Genomic DNA, 22,110 nt, shown 5'->3' with positions numbered 1-22,110 from the left:
ATAAAAAATGCTATGTCATACTATTGGCATTATTTCCTTCACATAAGAGACAGCTCATTTGCATACTAAGGCTGCTTTCTGTCCTGCTTTTTATCCTTACGTAAAATGTTCAGTGACAATCTGAGATGAGGCAGAACACAAACACACAGTACATGCTTTCCAGAAGTGCTATAGCCTTGTATTGAACATGTATGCAAACAATTAAATGAACCTAAACTCATTAGCAATGATATTTATTACCTATGCTCACGTATTTGTCAGTTATAGACAACTATGCCCACGTTGTAACTCATTATTATTTGCATCAGAATAGCACTTAAAAGTCCCGATAAAAACAAGTCCTATTTTATTAGGCACAGCGCAAACAAGAACACAGTCACTTCATCAAAGAACATTTTTATATAAACTCAGAAAAAACTCAGGAACCCAATACTAAGCTGCACATTTTATGCAGATGATGTGTAATTACATATATTGCGCATACCAAATTGCTAACTATATATAAGCCATTTGCTCTGGATGCATCAATTCAGTGGATGAAGAAACATAAAAAACATATTAAAACTGGAAAACTTACAGCTTCTCTTCCAACAGTTGGGTAGAATGGGGTACCAAATAATTTTCTCCCATTGATAAATGCCTTCATTATGAAATTGGTCACTATTGAAGAAAGACAAAGTTATTGGAAAACAACAGCAAAAGCAAAACCACTTTAGAAATCAGCAAATATTAATCATTAGTAGACATTAACAGCTTACTTTTCCTAGAGACTCCAGCACCGAGATTATGATTCAAGTCAAAAGGATCTGTGTAAAGAAGGGGGGAAATCAAATTAGACTTGGAAAAAGAGTGCTGCAATAAGAATTTTTATTTTAACACAGAGTATCCCATCTTATATGTACTCACAGAGTAGATGACAGCAAAGCAATGCTGTGTGTTTTAAAAATATGTGACTAACCATAATAAAGTAAGAGCAATTTACTGATGTATCCTAAAAGTCAGGAGACTAATCTCATTTTGTAAGCCGTAGGCCTTGCAAACAATGCTTTTTTTAAACATTGATATTTCCTCACATAAAGATCCTGTGCAACAAGGAAAACAGATCCCCGAGTAACAGCATTCATCAGTCCCTCATTAATGGAAGGTAAGTACCTTCGATGGCAATACATTTGGATGTCCACTGTTTCTCAAATGTAGTCAACAGCTTCTTCTGCCGGATGCTGATCACATATTCCTTGAAGTCAAATTCTTCAGTGTAGAATCGCAGCAACCCCAGCCAGAGCTCTCCGAGTGATTCAGTGTTCTTCCCAAGAGAAGGCAGACGTTTCTTCTGCAGGCAATTGAAGACATCACTCATACAGGTACAGTTACTGAAGGACTTCTCCTGAACTACCTATTTATGAGTTTGTCTACCACGAGCAGTTTCATTTGGTTAAAGTAAGGTTAAATCACTACAGCTAACACTACCTCAATCCTGGACTGTTTATTAAGAGTGAAGTTATTTTTCCTGATTTATATTACTTAGAAATGATTTAAAATAAGCCAAGAAAAAGCAGACACTTTGAATTTCAGCAAAACATGACTCATTTGGGAAGTTACAATAATACAGATATGGAAATTTAACTACTCATTTATATTTTACACTGCTAGAAATATATTACTTTATTAAAAAGTGTTAAGTTTTAGTGAGTCTTCTGGAATTAGAATATTACCAATTCTTCCATGTCATCAAAGAAAAAGGCATTCCATCCATCCACCATTCTTTGTGGAATCTGTTTTCCATCAAATATCTGCCAAAACAGAAAAGGCCACGGTTACCACTCCAATTCAAAGTCACCATAAAAGACTTGTAGTTTTGCTGCCAAGAAATAGCACAAAAATATACATCTTGTAATTTTAACAATTACTTCTTATATAGGCAGAATTTCCCATTGGTAAATATCTTTTTGCATTACTGCTATGCCTCTCCAATTATTTGGATATTTTATTTTTACTTGTTCATTGCAACTAAGAAAACATGACTGAATTACCTCATCAAGATTCCAACATTTCTCTTGCCCACAAAAATCTCTAAGGAGACTTTACATGACTCCTATTACATTTTGACTTTAGCAAAGCCAAGGGGAAATTCCACTGTTATTTAAATGCACTCTCAGGGTAGCAATAAAATAATAATCCCCAACCACCAGTAAAGTATCAGCAAGAAAGTCTGAGTCTCAACTGCAGTGCTTAAGCCAATTTTCCTCTTGTATGCAGAAAACAAAAAAGTCAGAAAGGGGTAATTTTCAGAAGTGCTTGGGAGTTCCAGCGTGTATCCAGGAAGAGGTAAATAGCTGACTAATTATATTCTCCACACACATGCAATGGAGGTACACAACATTATTTTCTTAATAAAGTTTCCTGGCACGTGTAAAATAGCATCTTTAAAATTGTACCAAAGCATGAGGTATCTTTTTTCCCCCCCCTCATCAAATCATAAAATAAACTTTTTCTCTTACAGAAAAGGTGTTGAGCAATAAATATTGTTTCTGACAATAACTGATGGAAGAGCTGGACTCACATCTCAAGAGCATCTGGTGCAGTCTCATAATTACAATTCCCTTCTCTCCGTACCACCTGCCTTTTTTTTTCTATTCTGTTCAGCATATAAATATCATCGTAAGACCAAAATGGCAGAATAAATATAACAGCAGGACTTAGGTCAAAAGATTGATGATTTTGTTGTCATTTTCTTGGTTAAGTTTTACCCACTAAAACCAAGCAGGAGTTAGGAACCCGTTAACACAGAAGGGCCCCATATTTCATTCATTCCCCTGATCCTAAAAGCCCAGAATTCTCATATTTGGCTTGAAGAAACAGTGCATCTATTTTCACAGCCTTTTTCTCAAAACCTACCTCCTGAAGAACTGGAATAACAGGTGGATTTCTCTGTTGTAGAAAGTACAAAACCATGAGAATATAGGCATACGAGGACAGACTGCCACGGGATGCATCACCAATGTCGCAGCGCTGAAAAAGTACATTTTAAACAAAATATTTAATTTCCATTTTATTAAGGCGAACAAAGATCCGAGAGAGTAATCAGAACCGCATCAGTAACAGAAAATACATTAATCTCAACTAAAAATTGGTTTCTGAAGCCTGAAAACCAAATGTCCTTAGAGTCAAGTGCCATCTGGCAAACCCACAACATAAATTGACTAACATAAAACCAGAAAAGCTTTTCATAGTCAAAATATTTTTTTTTGTTTACAATGTGCAAAACTGAAAAAAAAAATATCAAAAACCCCAAACCAGAAATCCCAATAAACCTCTACATCTGATGTCCAGGTTTTAATATTGTGCAATTATCCTAAAATCATGTTACTAGAGCTGTTTCTATGATTCCTTATTGCTTCAGTTTTTAATTAATTAATAGGCAAGCATTTCCATGTCATACTGGCAACTTAGGCAATACCTGCCATTTTGCTAGCCATACATACACCTATCTAATTAAACCACGGTCCAGCCCACATAACACAGCATAAAACAAACATTAGTGAATTACCTTACTATCCTTGAAAATCTTATCACAGTATAACCTTTCTACAGCACCTGCTTCGAAGCTACCCTTTGCTTCAAGCTTGTGAGATAATAAACAACACATTTTAAACCTCCTAGGTCTGTAAAAGACATAGTAAAGACAAAGTAATTTGTGAATTACTTTGACATCAGCAGCAGCAACAGCTGTTCCTGGTTTTTCCACCCATGCAAACAGAGGAGGAAGGATTTTGCTTAAACACAGAGTATTTGTATAGCTATGAAGTCACCTCCATACACAATACATTCAAGAGTTTATGCTTGCCAATTTGGAAACCTAGTCTTTACAATAAGATTTTTAGAATGTATACAGTAGTATGCAATGCTAGAAAAAAAATTAAGACTCATTATTGTATAATGAAGAATGTATAGGCATAGTCAGCTTAAGAAAGTGCACTTTGTATTAACAGCATTCTACTGCGTATTTTCCAGTCGGTGTTAGCAAAAGGTAAACTTGGTGACTGTATCAGAAAAGACTGTATTATACAAGTAAGTACCTTCTTTTTATATTACCTTTGCAAAAACTTTCATTGTATAGCCCAGATACTGCACTCTAGGATCAATAGCTGCATATGTGGCCAGCATTCTTGTGTTATGCTGTGCCTGGGTGGGGGAGAAAAGAAAATGATCAAACAGGTGTTTCGATGCAATTTATCTGCAGTTCAAGCACAAGTGATGTGTAATACAATTGGAGGGCAAAAAACCACAACAATATTCCATAAAATTCATGCAACATTTCCTGCCCAAACATAACTGAAAGGTGTAATAAGGACACTATGAATGCAATAACAACAAGGAGAACCTCAGAAAACACCAGCAAAGTTTGTAAAATGTAACAAATTCCACAAACCACATCTTCTTCAGGGATGAATGTGAGCCCATTACATAAGAAATTGTGTAATTTCATCACGTTAGATGTAAGCTGGGATGAGATGTCCTATTCACAATGCAGAAAGGTCATGGTGAACGTGGCACTAACAGCTTTTCAGGAGCATTCACAAAAATGCTTTGTGTGCCGTGAGGTTATACAGCTACTTAGCTTGGGCTGAGGGTGTGGGCCACCAAATTTAAATAAAATAGAAAAAAACCACAAACACACAAAAGCATTTCAATTCTTGTTTCAAAATTATTTCCTCAAATTATTATTTGAGTGAGTTACAATGAATTAAAAAGCTTTCTTTGAACACAAACAGACGCTTACCAGTGTATTGTATAAACTGATGTCTCCTTCTAATCCACTTCGTCTGTGTTCAAATTTTACTATAGGCACTTTGGCTGTGGTTATAGGCAAGATGTTTCTCAAACCTGGAGAAGCAACACTTTAGTACATAAAACATTTCCATTAACTACGTATACAGTAAATGTAAATAAAAAACAAATACTACTTTAAAACACCTACCTGGATGCTTCTTAAGAACTTTTGCCAAACCTTCTATTATTTCTTTACAGTTTAATTTCTAGGAAAAACAAATATGACAGCTTCAGACGTTAAAACATAGACTCTATCCCAACACTTACTATCAAACATGTATCTCCTAGAGGAAAATGCTACGTACAAAAAGAAGTAAGGAATAAACCAGCACATAGCATCATAGTATCACAGAATGGTTAGAGTTGGAAGGGATCTTAAAGATCATCTAGTTCCAACCCCCCTGCCATGGGCAGGGACACCTCCCACCAGACCAGGTTGCTCAAGACCCCATCCAGCCTGGCCTTGAACCCCTCCAGGGATGGGGCAGCTGCAGCTTCTCTGGGCAACCTGTTCCAGTGTCTCACCACCCTCACAGTTAAGAATTTCTTTCTAGTATCTAATCTAAATCTCCCCTCTTTCAATTTAAAACCATTACCCCTTACCCTATCAATCTACTCCCTGATACCGAGTCCCTCCCCATGTCTCCTGGACGCCCTTCAGGTACAATGTCTCCCTGGAGCCTTCTCTTCTCTTCTCTGGGCTGAACGACTCCAATTCTCTCAGCCTGTCTTCGTAGGAGAGGTGCTCCAGCCCTCTGATCATTTTCGTGGCCCTCCACATGTAAACTGGTGACCCGTATTCTCTATGTGGACATCTACAGTCCACTAAATGTGTGTCTATAGAGCATTAAAAGTAAAATAGGCTGCATCTTGCTTCATATGTGCAGAGTGCAACAAGCCCATGTGCTACCAGCAAAATCTTAAAATTTCTGTACACAGAAAAGATAACTGAATAAAAAAAACCTTAATTCTTCAACTTAAAATAGTAGATTTTATCAATTTCTAAACTCTTACCTCTGCATTTTCATGGCCTTCCAACGTCATGCAGATATCTAGATCACTGTCCCGAAATCCAAACCCATTCTTTGAAGAGCCAAACAAGCAAAGTCTGGCTTTGTCTGATCAAAAGAGTAGATCAAAAGATAAATTCTTTTACAGTTGAATGGTAAGTGCTTACTATGGAATATTACTTGACTGAGATGTGCAGCTGCCCATAAAAAAATCAACTTTAAGAGAGAGCTCACGTCACCTCTAACACTTCACCTTTGATAAAGGAGGAAGCATAATACTTTAAAAATTATTCATAGAAAGTAAGGGAAGATAAATCCCACGTAATTTTTATGAGTGAGGTATGTTACAGAGTTACTATAACCATTAAGTAGCATCTCTAAATGTGCTGCAATGTTTTGTGGTATGTGACTGCACTTTCCTGTTCTAAATACATCAAAATAGTGTGCAAACCCAGTCACCAGTACAGCTTTACCCCAGACAGGACAGAGCTACTCTCAGTGCAGTCCAAGCAATATTTCTCGTTCCACTCATACTTTATCTTGATTGCATATTTTTCCAGGGACTAGGTAAATTCTGTCAATCAGTAAGTTTCTGTAACCATAACATACTGTTCAAGAAGACATAAGCAATAAGATTAATATACTTTATGGAACATTCTTTCCCAGTTGTTTTGTTTACATTTTTGTTTGAAACAAAATATTATAACTATTTTAATTCTTGTAAAGGAAAGTCAAATTGTGTAACTCAGAAGCAGCAATTTCTTTCTAATTGAAAAAAATACATTTACCTGTTCAGCTGAAATAAATGCTAGGAAAATATATAAAACCCCTATTCACAGCTTTTTCCTGACCTTTAATAGAATTGGAAATCTAAAGTCTTTTAAGATTCTGTAACAGGTCTCAATCCTCAGCTGCTGCCAGTAAGTGGAGAGTGCAGCTGGTGCCTGGAAGTGGAATTCCCAGCTCCTTGACCACAGGCCAGTTGCAGCAGAACTGATGCCCTTCTGGGTAAAGCAACGGACTGCAATTCAGGAGACCTGGGTTTGGGACCTGGCTCTAGCACTGATTTACAACACCTCAAAAAAAAAAAAATCACTTGGCATCTCTGTGCCTTGACTTCCATCACTGTAGCAAGATACTTTGGCCTATTTTAGAAAAGGGATGTGAAGATAACAAACTCATTAGGATTTCCAAGATACTTAAACGCTGGTGACGAGGCAACAAAAGTACTTGGCCCACGACCCAGGTAACACTAAACCCAACTGGCCAGGGCCCATTCAAACTTTCTTTTTGTCCTGACTGCAACAGTCCTGTATCTGCATTATTCTCTTGCAGCTCTTCCTCCACTCTAGGGACGTTTCCATGCAATAGCACTGAGGGATGTTCAGTTTATAAGTCTGCAAGATAGGTTTAAATACAGAGGGAAGAGAGATGCCACTGCTTTAAGCAAAGAAAATGAGCAATAATGAGACAAATGACATCTTCACGCTCTGGACAACATGAATGAAGACAGCCTTATCAAGAATCACTACCTACTGTTACATACCATTGTACTCTTTTCGAATAAATCTTTCCAAACTTGCCAGAATTTGTTCTCTGTTTTGTTGCTCAGATAAAGGAGGAGATAATTCATCTAAGTAAAAAGAAGTTAAAACACAGTCAGATGCAACATTCAGCTACCTCAAAAATCTCTCAGCTAATTAAACGTAGTGGATACCTTTTTTTTCCATTTTTGTTACATCTACTTTTCTTCAATATGTGTTTTTCTCTTTTATATCATTAGAGTTATTAGGATTTTATTCCAGACTCCTGATTTTTCTGCGGTTATTCAACCACAGAGCAGCTTGGCAGGCACCTGGCATCCAGCCCAGGTTAACCCACCACAGCACCCAAAAGCCCCAAAAAGGACTTTTACCAAAAGAAGCCATGGCATTTGACAAACTCACAAACTAGTTTTGCCCAGAGCCTAACTACTGGGAACACTAGTTTCTCAAATCTGTTATAAGAATTTGATATCACAACCATGGACTATGTGAAAATAAAAATACTGATTAATTTGTACCTGAAAGAGCTCTTCCCATTGAATATACTGGATCCTGACAGTCATTTTTTCCAGATTACAGATCACAGCTTATGGTGGAGTACAAACAGTTTTCCAACTTACCAAAACATCTTTTACACACTATATCAAGTATTTCCCGAAATCTGTCTGTCATTGGCGGTAGTGGTTTTAGATCAATTTTCTTGAAATCCTCTGGGCAGTCATTTTTGGAATGTCCATCCCGTTTGCAGATGCTGCATACTATAGTTGGTGGCTTTTGGGAAAAAAATTTAAAAAAAGTGCAGAAATGCAATTTTACTTTTCAGATAGTTCAACAGACCTAACATTTCAATGTAAGTCATGCAACCAAGAACATTTAAGATAACAACAGTAACAGTCTCTACAAAGAACAGAAAAACACTTCTCAACAGGCTGCATTTAGTTCTCAGAGTGCGTAAGAGCACCTGGAAATTCCAGAAGAAAGTAGGAGAGGAAGGTGAGGGGGAAAAAAAAACCCCACAAAACAAAAAACCAAAACCTAGGACTTTCATATGTGTGTGTGTGTGTGTGTGTGTGTAAATCAGAAAGCTGTGCATAATATGGGGGCAGCAGACCATCTAGTCCAAATGGCATACGGGTTTGGTGTTTTCTCATCCTAAATAAAAGGCTGGAGCCTTTCATTCATAACAGAGACTGAAACAATTCCTGGGGGAATCCCGTCATCCTTCCACCCTTAGTTTTGGTGATTGAAAAGTAATAGCCCACTGTTACATAACCAGCACTGCTTAAATACACAGCTTACCTTTCCTGAAGTCAAAATAAACTTATCAAACACATAATGCATTTCTTCTGTAGAGAGTCTGCCTTCATCTTTGAGATCGTGAGCTTCCACCGTTGCTTTGCAGTTGGGCGAGGTAGCTGGTGTGCCAGTGCACTTACTCTTCTGAGAAGACTCTGTTGCCAAACTCAGTCTGCTTTCAGCATCAGAAAACTCGTTACTAGAATTTGCGTCATAGGGCTGATGTTCACCGCAGTTACAATGGTGGCTTAGCTCACCTTCAGCTATGCAAACTGAAATTTCTAAATCATCCCTCTCTTTAAGTGATTTTTGCTTTAATTCACAGCATTCATTAGAAACAAGGGATGAAGCTTCTTCTTTGTCTTCATCGTAACTAGAGTCCAATGTTGAAAGTAGCAAAGAGTCTACGTTCTTGGAAGTACATCTTTTGGCTACTGCTTCTACCACCTCATTACATTCAAGTTCATTCTCTGGTATGTTACATCCACTTCCTATATTTTGTTTATCTACAGCTTTCTCCCCTTGTGGAAGGCAACAGTTGGGTACAGGCTCTTCAGATCTCGTGGATTTCTTATTATTCATTTTCCCTTTTTCTTTTTTCTTGGTATCTGGCTTGGATTTAATCCCATCTTTACTTTGTGGACATGCAAAATATTTATACGCTGTCCTAAATCGCTCCAGGATGTACTCAAATACCATCTGGCTATTTAGACTTCGTGCAACATTCCTCTTTAGTGCAAAAGGATCTAGAAAGAAAAAAAAAAACAAACAACCAATTTCACTAGTAATCTTTAATTTCTACATTTCACTAAACCAGCTGAAATACCTAAGTTATGATACGGCAGTTAAAAAGAGATTCTGATAATATAATCCAGAATTGTGTTTGGATATACTTAGAGAACATAGGGCCCATAAGGTTTTTTGGACTTCTTCCATACAAAACACAACACACGTGTGAGCCATGAATGGTAGGCTATCATAAACCATTTTAAATAGTGTTATTTAAAAAGAAAACCACAGGTATTATTGTACCATTATATTATGATTAATTTCTAAACTAGAAATGAAAATAAACATACAAAGGCAAAATAAATGCAGGCCTGCCTGAACTTTTTTCCTTCACTGAAGGAGGATTTGCATTTCGCTTAAGAAATTAATTTCTCTAAGAGTAACATTAAGGTTATAAGGATTATATGAACCAATCTCACCAGGTTTCATTCTTAGTCCTTCCTAGCGATTTCTAGATCAAACATGTTTTCCAAGTAAAAAGAGCACTTGCATAGTTGCTATAAGTTTGCCTGGGAAGATAGCATCAAACTGAGATTCTGTTACTTCATTAACTTCAGTTACAAACTTAACATTAAGAAAAAAAAACAAAAGCAAAACTGAAAAACAAAAAATGATAGAACAAACAAACAAAACACAAAAAGACCAACAACAGCAGGTATCAGAACCAGAATGCCATCTGTTTTTTGAAAGCATTTCCTGTTTCTTCCTCAGTAATTTGCCCTTTCATCTTACAGGTTATAGTCTCCCACATGCTCAATAGATACTACTCTAGTTTTAAAACTCTCTAGCTAAAAGTGATTGAAGAAAAGGAGAGGAAATTAAAGTCACAGGAGTGATCTCAAGACCCACTATTCAAAATGTGCCTCAGTATTTCATGGCTTGTTTTTCTTTTTACTTTTCCTTCTTGCCCTTTATCTTACTCACTCGTCCTTCAATATACGTTTAGTAACTCATTCTCTGTCTTTATCATAGAATGGTTAGAGGTGGAAGGACCTTAAAGATCATCTAGTTCCAACCCCCTGCCCTGGGCAGGGACACCTCCCACCAGACCAGGTTGCTCAAAGCCCCATCCAGCCTGGCCTTGAACCCCTCCAGGGATGGGGCAGCCACAGCTTCTCTGGGCAACCTGTGCCAGTGTCTCACCACCCTCACAGTGAAGAATTTCTTTCTAGTATCTAATCTAAATCTCCCCTCTTTCAATTTAAAACCATCACCCCTCATCCTATTGCCACACTCCCTCATAAAGAGTCCCTCCCCTTTATGATTCTCCATTTCTCCTTGTCCTTTCCCTTACCTCATGTATGTCACAGAAAAGCTATTTCATCAACATCTCTAGAAAGTGTCCAAAATTCATTATTTATGCTTTTATAAAAAGTATCAACTAAAATGCTTTCTTAACCTTTCTCAAATGCCCATTTCTCACTCCTTAAGGCCAATTCAGAATGCATACATTGCTCTGTGACTTTCTCTGTTAAGTATTATTTAGATTTTTTTTCTGAGCTGAGGAACAGAAAAAAAGATATCTTCCAGTTATAAAAAAGTAACAGACAAAATAATTTTCTTTCTTTCTCTCCCCCACTTAACATTAACTCAGGGTGTGTATTATCATCAAATTTACATGGTCTCACTCTCTGAAAACGTTATAAAAAAGTAACAGACAAAATAATTTTTTTTCTTTCTCTCCCCCACTTACATTAACTCAGGATGCGTATTATCATCAAATTCACATGGTCTCACTCTCTGAAAAAAGCCCTTCCCTTGGCAGGATATTCAGGCCCTGAAGCACAGCCTACAACATGACATTCAGTTCCACAGGATGGAAATGCTGCCAACAGGGAAAGGGACAAGGGAAGGTGCTGGGAGAGGGCTGGGGGGTGTCGTGTGTGTGTGTGTGTGTTACTTTGGTGGGTTTGCTCCACTTCACTCTGATCAGAGCCAACCTCTCTGCTCAGTCTGCATCAGAGGAAACAAACAAAGCTGGTAATGCTCAAAATGCATTGTGGTTTTTTGGAAATGCAGCTAGAGGTGCTGGAAATCCATATCAGAATTATTAAAAAGGAATTAATAATAGCTTATAGAAAGAATGAAATAGATAGAGATGAGAACCGAATGGGAAAAAATAGTAAGACAAAATCACATTTTGTACTTCAGGGACCGGAGTTGCAAAAAGTAGTATTAAACAAAAAATTTTGATTTAAACAGACTAAACAGCTGACAAAATATGGAAAAAAAAAAAAAGTTACTTTCTCTTCCAATTATTGATTTAATTTATTGTCCAAACTTCTTGTGACAGACCTGAAAGTATTAGGCAAATAGAGATAATAATGCAGGACGATTAAAGAACTAGAAAAGGGGATTATCCTACCTTCAATGGCTATTCGCCTTTTAGGCCAGTTTTTATTCTCTCTGGTTAAGAGTTCTTGTACCCGTATGCTGATGACATATTCCTCCAAAGCAAATTCCAGTGTGTAAAACTTCAACAGTTCTAACCACAGTTGCCCCAGTGAAACTTGGTGAGGGGTTTTGAATGCTAAGAGAGACTGAAACACATGGACAAGAATGCTCAACTGCAATAAGGAATTAAATTTCCCATTTTTTTCCTAGTTCCATCCAGTATTGACGTTTCAACATTAAAAAAAAGCGGTGAGAGAGAGAACATGGTTTTCAATGAAATAAAGCCATGACTTACCTTGCCGTGTTTCTCCTTTGTATTACTTTGGTTGTCTGCTTCCGAGCTTGTTACCTTTTTACCACCACCTTTCTGTTGTTCAACTTTAGTTTTACTCTCTGCTCCAACTGAGTTCTTTGCTGCACCATTTGTTGGTGGCTTGTACTCCCACCGTACAAACTCCTCTTCCTCTATCCCTTTCAGCTGGTGGTCATCTGGCCTCTTTGAATCAAAGCCTTCAATCTAACAACAATTAAAGTAGCTTTGAAACAAGACCGTATATAATATATACAACAAAAAGTTTTCAGCAGTGCTAACAGTGACACTGATATTTATCCCCCCTCAAGAATAACTACTATCAGAGAAATAAATTCAGAGAATTAAAGAAGAAAATAATTGCCTTTTCTTCAAAGGCATGGCACAATCACACAGGCTATAGCAGCTGCCTTTTTTAAAAAGTCATCAGAATCATCAGGGCATCAACTGTGCGAGGATTAAGTACCAATGTGTTTTATTTACTAATTTCTTAGGCAATCAAGTTCTGCACATTTTACAGCCTTGCAGAACACAGAAACAATGTCAACAATTTAAAAATAAGGTTATTATATTACCAAAGCACTTACCCAGTTGCCCAAATAGGATGGTAAAATACGTGGTTTTCTTTGTTGAAGGAAAAATATCACCATTAAGGCAAAGGAATATGAGGGAATCCCACCTTCAGCCTGACAGTCAATGTGACAGAGCTGTAAGAGAATAAATCATTACTTTTCTGATACAGCATCAGCATTTAAATTTAAAATCTACTATAAAAGGACCAGTATTAAAGAAATGTGATGCATACTAGAGTGAAACAGAAGATCCTTTATCTCAGAACCTGCAGTTGTCATGCCATGCCACTTACAGACAAAATGCAAATTATAGTAATTTTTAGAGTGCCTTAAGTTATTCTCTTCAGTTTCACCCCATTTTGTGATTGTGGAACACATTGATGTTCCTATCTAGAATTTCAGTCAACTATCAGGCTTTTGGTATCGTGCAATCTCTCACGTATGCAGACGGGGATTCTAAGCATCTGGCTGTTACCTGATACTGATGCCTTTATGGGAACTCAAGAGAGATGTAATAAACATATTAGACTTTAAGCAGTTCTTTATAGTTTCTACTGCTGCTAGTTGTATGTTGTAAGCCAGGATTCTTTTGTAAAACCAATTTGCTAAATCAAGCAACAACAGTAATACCATGCAACTGATTTTTCAGAAAAGCCAAGACATGACAAGTATGGCCTGGCAGCAGCTCCAGGACTGAGTGAAAAGACAGTTAGGTTCACCACCACAAAGGTGGTGAACACTGTAACTTGGTTCCTGTGACCACCATTGATGCCTGTAAGAAGTACAGCAGGGTGTGACAACACACCCTTCTTTGAGCAAGTTAATTTCTTTCACTGTGACCTCAATAGCACAAAGTTTGCAAGACCCGAGAGCCCAGCTGAGAAGTTTTTCAAGGATCAATTAACTAGTTTTAAGGAACTACTATAATAGCTTGCTAACAGAATAGTGGAAGCTTCATATATATCTACAGTTTCACATGAGTATCTTCAATCTCATTCTGTCTGTTTAGTAAGAGGTGAACTAGTGGCACGAAGTTCTTTTCTACAAACATATTTGTGGGATATTATACATTACATTGTACACAGTACTTAAAAAGAGGAAATAAGCATATCTAATACTCCTCAATATTTATAAACTTACTCTAGCCCAGTAGCGGAAAGCCAAAACCAAGGGAATAAGGACAGGCTCCAGTTTACCAAGAGCAGCCAGCAGGTCAGTCGTAAGGCAAGCCACGTCGTTTCTAGCGCTTACTTTGCATGTCAAACCACTGTAATTACAAATGTAAACCAGAAAAAAAAGAGTTATTGTCTTGTGTATACAGATGATGCTTGGGGCAGGGGGGAGGCTGGGGCATCACTTCCACCGTAACAAAAAATCTGCATCAGTGTCTCCTTATGTACGAACCTGAACTTTTTAAACAGAAGCTACAGAATCTAATTATATTTTATTTACTATTAACTCATCAGTTGGATCTAGAACTTACAGAAGTTCATTACAGCTAAAAATATTAAACAGCATTAAGCACTTGCTCCAAGTTCTGCTTTTACTTAATTGTGCAATCTTACACAACTCAAACTCCGTGTGTATCTTCCACATACCAAATAAATAAATAAATCAACAACCGCCCCCAGGCCAGCTGCATGTTAAGAGCTGGTAAGTCCACAAAACAGCTTCTCTAAAAACTTTCCATTTGTTTCTCAGAATAATTATTTCTATTCTCTTAGTACTTACAAGGCATTCGCATGGTCTACGAACACAGGAAAAGATATGCCCACCCTTGCTGCATTTATTTCCCCAGAGTTTCAATCACATACCTCTAGCCAGTCAAAACAATGAGGGCATCATACAATAAGCCTGTTTCATTTTAGAGGTTGCTACTTCTTAGGAATTCACTGGAGCTGTCAGATGATGCGTCCTTACTGGTAATGTGTATCTTATAAAATATTTTTACAGCTTTGGATTAAACCACTGGCAGAAATTTTTAATATCAACTGAAAATCATTCCACTTTTCCCGTATTTAACTAAAAGTAGAACTGGCATTTTCAGACTCCTACAACTAATGAGCTCTATGAAGCACAAAATCAAAGCTAAGCTTTCTTTCTAGACTGTACTTTTGAGAATGAGCAATTCCCCTTTAACAGGGATGTTAGCTAAATGTTACAGTAATACTTCTTGTCAGGATTGCAGGCAAGCAGCTGTTATACACACATAGTAGCAACTGGTATCTCATTAAAAATCCTTTTCAATGACATGTACCTTTTAACATCTTTGCAAAAGACAACAGGAACTTTGGCATGGAAATCCGATTCCACATCTGAGTAGACAGCTAAGCAAGGAGAAAAAAAAATATGCATGAACATCTTTTACAGTTTTCCCAATTATGTCTTTAAAACTATTACATTTATACCACACTTTTACAGAACAAGTCAAATTAAGTGCTGCTTAGCTAACCACTAAGCAGTATTTTCTGGTGAGCATCAAACATAACCACCAGTATGACACAGCCAGCAGGAAAAAAAAAAAAACCAAGAATAATCCCTGTGAGGAAACTGGGCTGGCATCTCTTCTAGAAACTTTTTGTCTTTACAAGACTTGAAAGACTCAAGGTTGAAATCTCTGACAAACCATGAGGATAGCATAAGAACCACTTACGGAGGTGACCTATCAAAACTTCTTGAAGGATCAAAAACTGCAATGCTATTTGCATCACTTGGTTCAAGAGGTGTGGATTACAGGGTTAGATGACTTCCTGACAGATCAAGGAGGCTACAACTTTCAGAAGTCTTGTAATAGTTCTCACTGACATTCATCTGCAAGTGGAAAACTGACTGCTGGGTTTGCTGCTTGGAATTTCCCCTACAAAGTTCAATACTTTTTGAGCTGGTATCTCACACTGTTACCATAACTGCGGCGATATGAACTGGACTTCCTGCGCTGCCACCCTCCAGCTGCAGGTTCTCATCTCTCACTTACGCAAGCACTGGTATTTATAAAAATCACATTCATAAGAGCAGCTCAGATATTTTGGTTGAAAACTAATCCATTTTCGTAAGGTTACAGAAAAATTAAGAATGAAAACAACTGAAGAGCAGTTGGAACGTTAATTAAATAGAAATGAGGTGCAACTAAAACTCACCGCTGTTCTTCAGGATCTCAAGCACCTGTATCAGAACGTCTGGTTGACTCATCTAAAATGACAGAATTAGAGCAGGTTACATTATTCAGACTAACCTATGTTATTTTACATTTCATTTAGAACTACTCAGGTTGCGCAACTAGTAACACTATGTTCTTTCACAAAAGAGAAATCATGTGTCAGTATTAATGAAAAAGTTAACTGCATCTGTCCACACCATAAAAAAAAGGTATTAATAAACATATGGGCCAGTTTTTTTAATTAATACTTCTGTTCTAGTTGCGTATTAACAGACTTCATAAAGTTAAAACAAAATACTTTGCCATACATCCAACAATTCCAATATCAACGTACACTAGAAATGCAAAACAGTAAAGAATTTAACGTCGGTACTTTCCCAAGGGTTTTTAAAGGTTGTAATTTTTAAATGTGTTTTCTTTTCTCCCCAGAAATCAATTCAAGTGGTGTTTCAAAGACAAGCTGTAAATAGTTCAATGAAAAGCTAAAAATTAGGACCACCTTTGTGGAAAAGTGACATGGTACACTCCCCATGCAATTGTTTGAAAAAGGGCTCAGTTTTGCTTCCTAACTGCAATCTTATTTCTCAATGTTATGTGTAAGTATGTACCCAAAACGCATACCTCAAATTCCACTGGAGCACATATAGGCAAAAAAAGAGCAAGTTCAGCAGTTATGGCTCTAACACAAACGTGCTGCTAATCTCACGTAATAAACATGAACCAACAATCAATGTTTAAAGTTAAGTTACACTGCTCTGTAGGAATTTGGTGCCACGGAAAACTGGGATGTGACATCTAATTGCAAATGACTAAAACCTAAAAGGAAAATTGTCACTTTAGCCCTACCTTGAGGGGGAGGGAACAAAGACCTACAAGAATTTATTGCCTGAATCATAAGCACTTAAAAGCACACTTATCCAGAGCCAACTATTTTCATATTGCTTCAATGTTTACTCAAAAAATAAAAAAAAAGCTATTATAAGATTGTCCGAAAAAACAGAATTAAACTTATCTAATAATCAACTAAAACTTTTATCCACTTGATTCATAGCACATCTGACACAAAATCAGATTATATGCTCTGTGCTATTCTAACACCCTACGCCCCATTAGAAAACAAAGGCAAGGCAGGAGAAATAAGTGTTGATGGACCTGAGATAAAAACCATTCTTAGTTAATATGAGATAATATCTACTTACCTTAGGGGGGAATTTTATATCAATGTTAACATCACTGGTCTTAAAAGCAAATCTAGTTAAGCAGGAGCCATACATCCTCAGTGAACACTCTGGAAGAGAAAGAAGCATAAATATTTAACAGCTAGTAAATAAATTATTCTTCAATGGATGACACATACCTTGCTTTACATAGTGTACCTGCCAACAGGTATGTCCAGATTAATGAATATTGAACCATTTTCTCACTCCTGTGAAGACTAATCATTGGATAATTCAAATAGCGTAATTACCAAATGTCAATATTTTTCAAGGTGTTTTGAAGTATTTTTGCAATGCAGCTTTAGTTTTGTTTGGTTTTAATATATAATTAAATACAAGATATTAATAACTGTCACCAACTCAGTGCAGGATTTTAATTAACAGCTTTTGTTAACTTCAAACTTGACTTCATTGCAGTTGGCCAATTACAAAATTCTGTATTGCCTCATACACTTTGGTCCCAAAAGTTTTTGTGTGCTACAATCTGTTAATTACATTAGCAAGTTTCTATGCACTATGAAACACACATTTAAAACATAACTTCAATATAATCCAAGACACAAAGTATATTATACATTTAGGAAGTGTTTTTATAGTTAACACAGTTCCTTATCTGCAAAGATGTACAATAAATCTAAACTAATTAGAAAGTAACTATTCAGCAATAAGATCACGAGAAATGTCATTCCACTCCACAAACAGTAATTTAACCCACTTCATGATACAACTTTTGTAGATGAAGACATTCCTGTATATTATACATCCCTATATATATTAGGGCTCTGACATATTTATGTCAGCTGAAAAGTGAGACTATTCTCAATCCCTTCCAAATGCAACTCCCTACTCAAGCAGGGTCCCCTAGAGCAGGTTTCCCAGAACTGTGTTGAGTCTGGAAAAATTTCAAGGATGGAGAGTCCCCAACCTCTGCAGCAACTTGTGCCAGTGTTCAACCAGCCTCACAGCAAAGAGGTTTCCTGTACTTTTCTTAGTACCTTTAGTTGAGTTCTGACCAACCTCTCTCAAACAGAACCACAACAAAATAACTCTTAAAAGAGAAAATAAATCTTACACATACACAGCTTCAAACATATCTCTATTTTTCACTACTCAGAAACTAGCCCTCCCAAAATAATTTCTGTATAATAATAATAATAAAACATTGTAATTACTTCCAATGGCTTTTCATAGTAGTAAGAATTTTTGAATAGTTGTAATGCAAGCTCAAGAGAAAATCATGCCAGAACATCCCATGTTTTCTACATGGTGCATGAATTAATTCTTTCCTAATTTACAACTTAGGAAAACACATTCACTATAACATAGCCAGCTTTGAAAAGGGGAATAAAGAAAATTGTCCTTTACTACTACAGACTCCTCCTCCACTACTACACCTTCACATCAGCTCATTAGCCCAAACAAGTCAGCCAGCCGAGTAATACTAACATAGTAATTTTCATGAGTATTTATGTAAAAGAAGTAACTTCCTTTGTTTTGTCTTACACTAATATACTATCAGTGGAAAATTCAATAGTGTGTCCAAACAGAAGTTTGCACTAGGAGCCACATATGGCAATGTTATAGAGCAAACAGATTAGCAAACCTCCACCCAACAAGCCTCTGTTCTATTCAACAACTTATATTTAAGTATATAGTTAATACAGCTCCAAAAAATAAAGCTGATCATCCTGCAGCAAATAAATAACATCCTTCTTACCACTGCATTTTTACAGAGCAAAGGGGAAAAATAAAGAATTTCTAAAATAAAAGGACAATACAGAGTATCAACCCAGTTTCAATATAGATGAAATAAAAAGACTGAAAACTTATTAATACTTTAATTTAATTAGTACGTATTTATTAATACTTTCTTCTGTTCAGATTCACTGAAAACCAAACCATTGTTAACATAATGTCAATGTTACCATAGCTCCACAAATCAGCTTTCAAACTCCCAGTGTATTAACTATAGGAGATGATGGGAAATCAATGTACAGAAGTAAATGTCAAAGGTTATCTTATTGTTGTATTATTTATATTATTTTATTTTTCCAACAGTAGTATAAATTGGATTTGAAAGTTTAACATGTCCTACTGAAGCAACACACTGTACTTCTGAAGGGAGAGGAGGGGGCAGACTACCATTCAACTTAACCAAGCCAATTTTTATGAACTTCATCAATGCACTGAACTTTACTGACCCATCAAAGCAAAAAAAATGGGACTAAGCATTTAACCTACTCAAGACTATTGGGGTTTTAAAATTATTCTTATTTTTAATCAACACAAAGCACTCAATCAAGAAAAAGGCAGATAAGGTATGATATTTATACGTGTCTTTGTAAATGTAGTATTTTGACCTATTTAAGAAAATTCAAGAGAAGCTACAGTTCATCTCAAAGTACGCCTCTCCCCATTTTAGGGCCCATTAAGCCTTAATATCCATGAGAAGAAATACTTGTTAAACAATAACAGTCCTTGATTTTAACAACTCGTTTTAACGAACGGTTACTGATTAGTACCTGCAGATATTTCAAATCACCATTAAGTACTGTTAAACGTCTCTCATTCTTACCAAAAATCACTCATAGCTTAGGTCTAATTTTTTTTCCTAAAACTATGCTTAAAAAAAATTTGCCTCATGCAACTTTTACCTGCCCTGAAATATGTTATAAACAACTGAAAGACTAATAGGAAAAAAACCAAAACCCAAACATTTCAAACTCTTCTCATTTTCCCTCCTGCTACATTTATATTAGTTTAATTAAATGTAGTGGAAAAAAAAAAATCTCTACTTGTAACAGGCACAGACACTCATTAATGCTTAGGTAGAGTATAGGTGGAAAGGTTTGTAGGAGTAGAGCCTGAGCGAGATCCTCAGTGGCTGAGGCTTTAAACATGACCAGGAAGGAAGTATTTCATGCCCTGGAAATTTCAAATCTTCATCAGAAATCATCACGATAAAGAAGACCAAGAGCTTAAATAAACACATACCAGAAAGAAGCAAAATTGAGCATAATCATATTTGCCTCTTTTTGTAGGTTTGTTAGCAACTTTTACATCAACTGCTAGTCTCTATTAAAATGCCTGTACATGTTATTTTTGTATAATATAAAGATAATGCATTAATTCACAATTAATGCTGGCATCAAAATCTGTGTAAAAATTAAAAATTTTCACCTAAAGAAAATGGAGAATTACTATGAGTACCTGGTAAGGGCTGTTGAATAATTTTCTCCATCTCGTTTACAATTTCTTGACGAATTCTGAAGTCATCATCTGATATGCCTTGTTCATTTGCTGCCTCAATGAGTGTAAAACTCAGAGCAGCCAACTGTGCAGAAGAGGGGGGTGGGAGGGCACGCAGCTCATTTTCTTCTTGTTTTTCCTGAATAATTGTTGGATGATAAAAGTAAAAACTGATATTTTAAGAGAAAAAGGTTATCTCATACTATTGCATGATATCAGAACGTACTGTTTGCTGTTTGTGTTCTTGTATTTACATGGTGTCCTGACCAAACATTTTCAAAGGTAGAACTCTGTCCAGTCTAACTGGCAAATGTACCAGTATGGCTCACAGAAATGACAGTAGATGCTCAGTGTTTAAAAGAACGTGTTGTTTCACTGCTGGCAACTTGGGGAGGAAATCTGCCGTGTTACATTCCTAAACCACATTTTCTGACAGTTCTGAAACAGAATTCATCCAAGGAAATGAAAAGCCGTAATTGTTCCTACATAATAAAGGTAACTGAGCTGAGAAAGCTTTTCTGGAGTTACACATTTTTTTCAGAGTGGACTGTATTTGAAGGGAAGATATGAGAGGCAGAAAAAGTATTCCTAGCTCCAAGAAATTCTAGTAAGTTGAGTCCCACTGCTGCCTAAACAGCTGGTGCCAGAAACTGCTATTTTTAGCGCATTAAGTTATTATCAATTTAATCCAACAGCAAGAAATACGTCAGATGCATCAAGTCATTTCAAAGTAAGTACAACACTCACTCTTTTCACAAATTCATCAACTAAATGAAATATGTGACTGACAACAGAAATAAATAACAACCAGAAAAAAAAATAATAAACTAAGAAAACAGAGTCAAGTACGAAAATGTTCGGTTAGTTCTAGGCTGCATCTCTCAACTCTTCTGCTCTTATTTGAACAAATTTAACATAAGAAAGAATACGTGCCTTTTTAAGGGTTGTGGTTTTTTTAATGTCACTGCTTTTCTTGAGTTTTTCTTGAGTGGGGAAGCCACAGCTGCTGCTAAGCTTGTTTGATAGTCAAGTACCTCATAGTTAGAACTGTAAATAGGTGTATTTTGTGAAGTAACGTTTAGACAGTTACGTACCTCTTATCACTGTCATGTGGCACACAACATAAAGCTACTTGAAGATAAGTGTCAAAAACTGAAACCCCTCCCTGTCCTCTAGCATTTCCATTCAGTGGTAAAGAAACCTCATTCCTCAATTCTTATCTTCATGCCCAGATGAAAAGCATGGTACAAGGGTGTTTCCATATCAAACACAGGGCTGGTTTGTTGCCAGTTTATTACATTTTTTTTTCATGATGCAATTTAGCAGACAGCAAGAAAACCAGAATCCTTTACAAATAATAACTGAACATAATACAAAAATGTTACTTTCTGAGATGTAATGGATTTATGGCACTCAGAGTTTTCCAGGTGATGGCTTGCATATACGATAGAATTAAAGCATCAATTACAAACATAATAAGAACATAAGAAATACATAGGAACAGGAGTAAGTAACTGACTGAATTTTGGGCGATGGCTGTAGAAAGAGTAATTTGAATCATGTGAATCACAAAATCTGAATCACAAAATCTGAATCACAATACTGGGGTATTTGTAGCTCTTCACCAGCATTTACAAAAACGGGCTGGCAATAAAATCTGTCTGCCTTTTATTGGATTTCATGCTTGTAACAGTTCTTTAAAGCAAAGCAAACAGTAACACCACGGTATCTGATAAGGAAAC

The 22,110-nt window shown here is 36.5% G+C and overlaps 1 protein-coding gene across 3 annotated transcripts in view; it reads right to left on the bottom strand.

The window, feature by feature from the left end:
• ZCCHC11 (zinc finger, CCHC domain containing 11) overlaps positions 1-22,110 on the bottom strand; it is a 37,763-nt gene that overhangs the window by 8,838 nt on the left and 6,815 nt on the right. For all 3 annotated transcript variants that reach the window (XR_001411644.1, XM_014939260.1, XM_014939259.1), the window contains exons 4-23: positions 20,330-20,507; positions 17,102-17,190; positions 15,883-15,934; positions 15,003-15,072; positions 13,886-14,012; positions 12,761-12,880; positions 12,159-12,380; positions 11,835-12,009; positions 8,684-9,426; positions 8,005-8,155; positions 7,387-7,473; positions 5,845-5,948; positions 4,979-5,036; positions 4,781-4,884; positions 4,093-4,182; positions 2,896-3,009; positions 1,713-1,790; positions 1,153-1,330; positions 759-806; positions 578-660 (exon numbers count right to left, since the gene is read on the bottom strand). Coding sequence is in view for 2 of the 3 variants with exons in the window: in XM_014939260.1 (XP_014794746.1) it covers positions 578-660; positions 759-806; positions 1,153-1,330; positions 1,713-1,790; positions 2,896-3,009; positions 4,093-4,182; positions 4,781-4,884; positions 4,979-5,036; positions 5,845-5,948; positions 7,387-7,473; positions 8,005-8,155; positions 8,684-9,426; positions 11,835-12,009; positions 12,159-12,380; positions 12,761-12,880; positions 13,886-14,012; positions 15,003-15,072; positions 15,883-15,934; positions 17,102-17,190; positions 20,330-20,507 (2,871 nt within the window). In the remaining variant the exon portion in view is untranslated. The remainder of the gene's footprint in view (positions 1-577; positions 661-758; positions 807-1,152; positions 1,331-1,712; positions 1,791-2,895; positions 3,010-4,092; positions 4,183-4,780; positions 4,885-4,978; positions 5,037-5,844; positions 5,949-7,386; positions 7,474-8,004; positions 8,156-8,683; positions 9,427-11,834; positions 12,010-12,158; positions 12,381-12,760; positions 12,881-13,885; positions 14,013-15,002; positions 15,073-15,882; positions 15,935-17,101; positions 17,191-20,329; positions 20,508-22,110) is intronic.

This window comes from Calidris pugnax, unplaced genomic scaffold (genome assembly GCF_001431845.1).
Source record: "Calidris pugnax isolate Ruff unplaced genomic scaffold, ASM143184v1 scaffold18, whole genome shotgun sequence".
NCBI lineage: Eukaryota > Metazoa > Chordata > Aves > Charadriiformes > Scolopacidae > Calidris > Calidris pugnax.
Note: the sequence above shows the minus strand (reverse complement) of the source record. Positions and strands in the feature narration are given on the sequence as shown.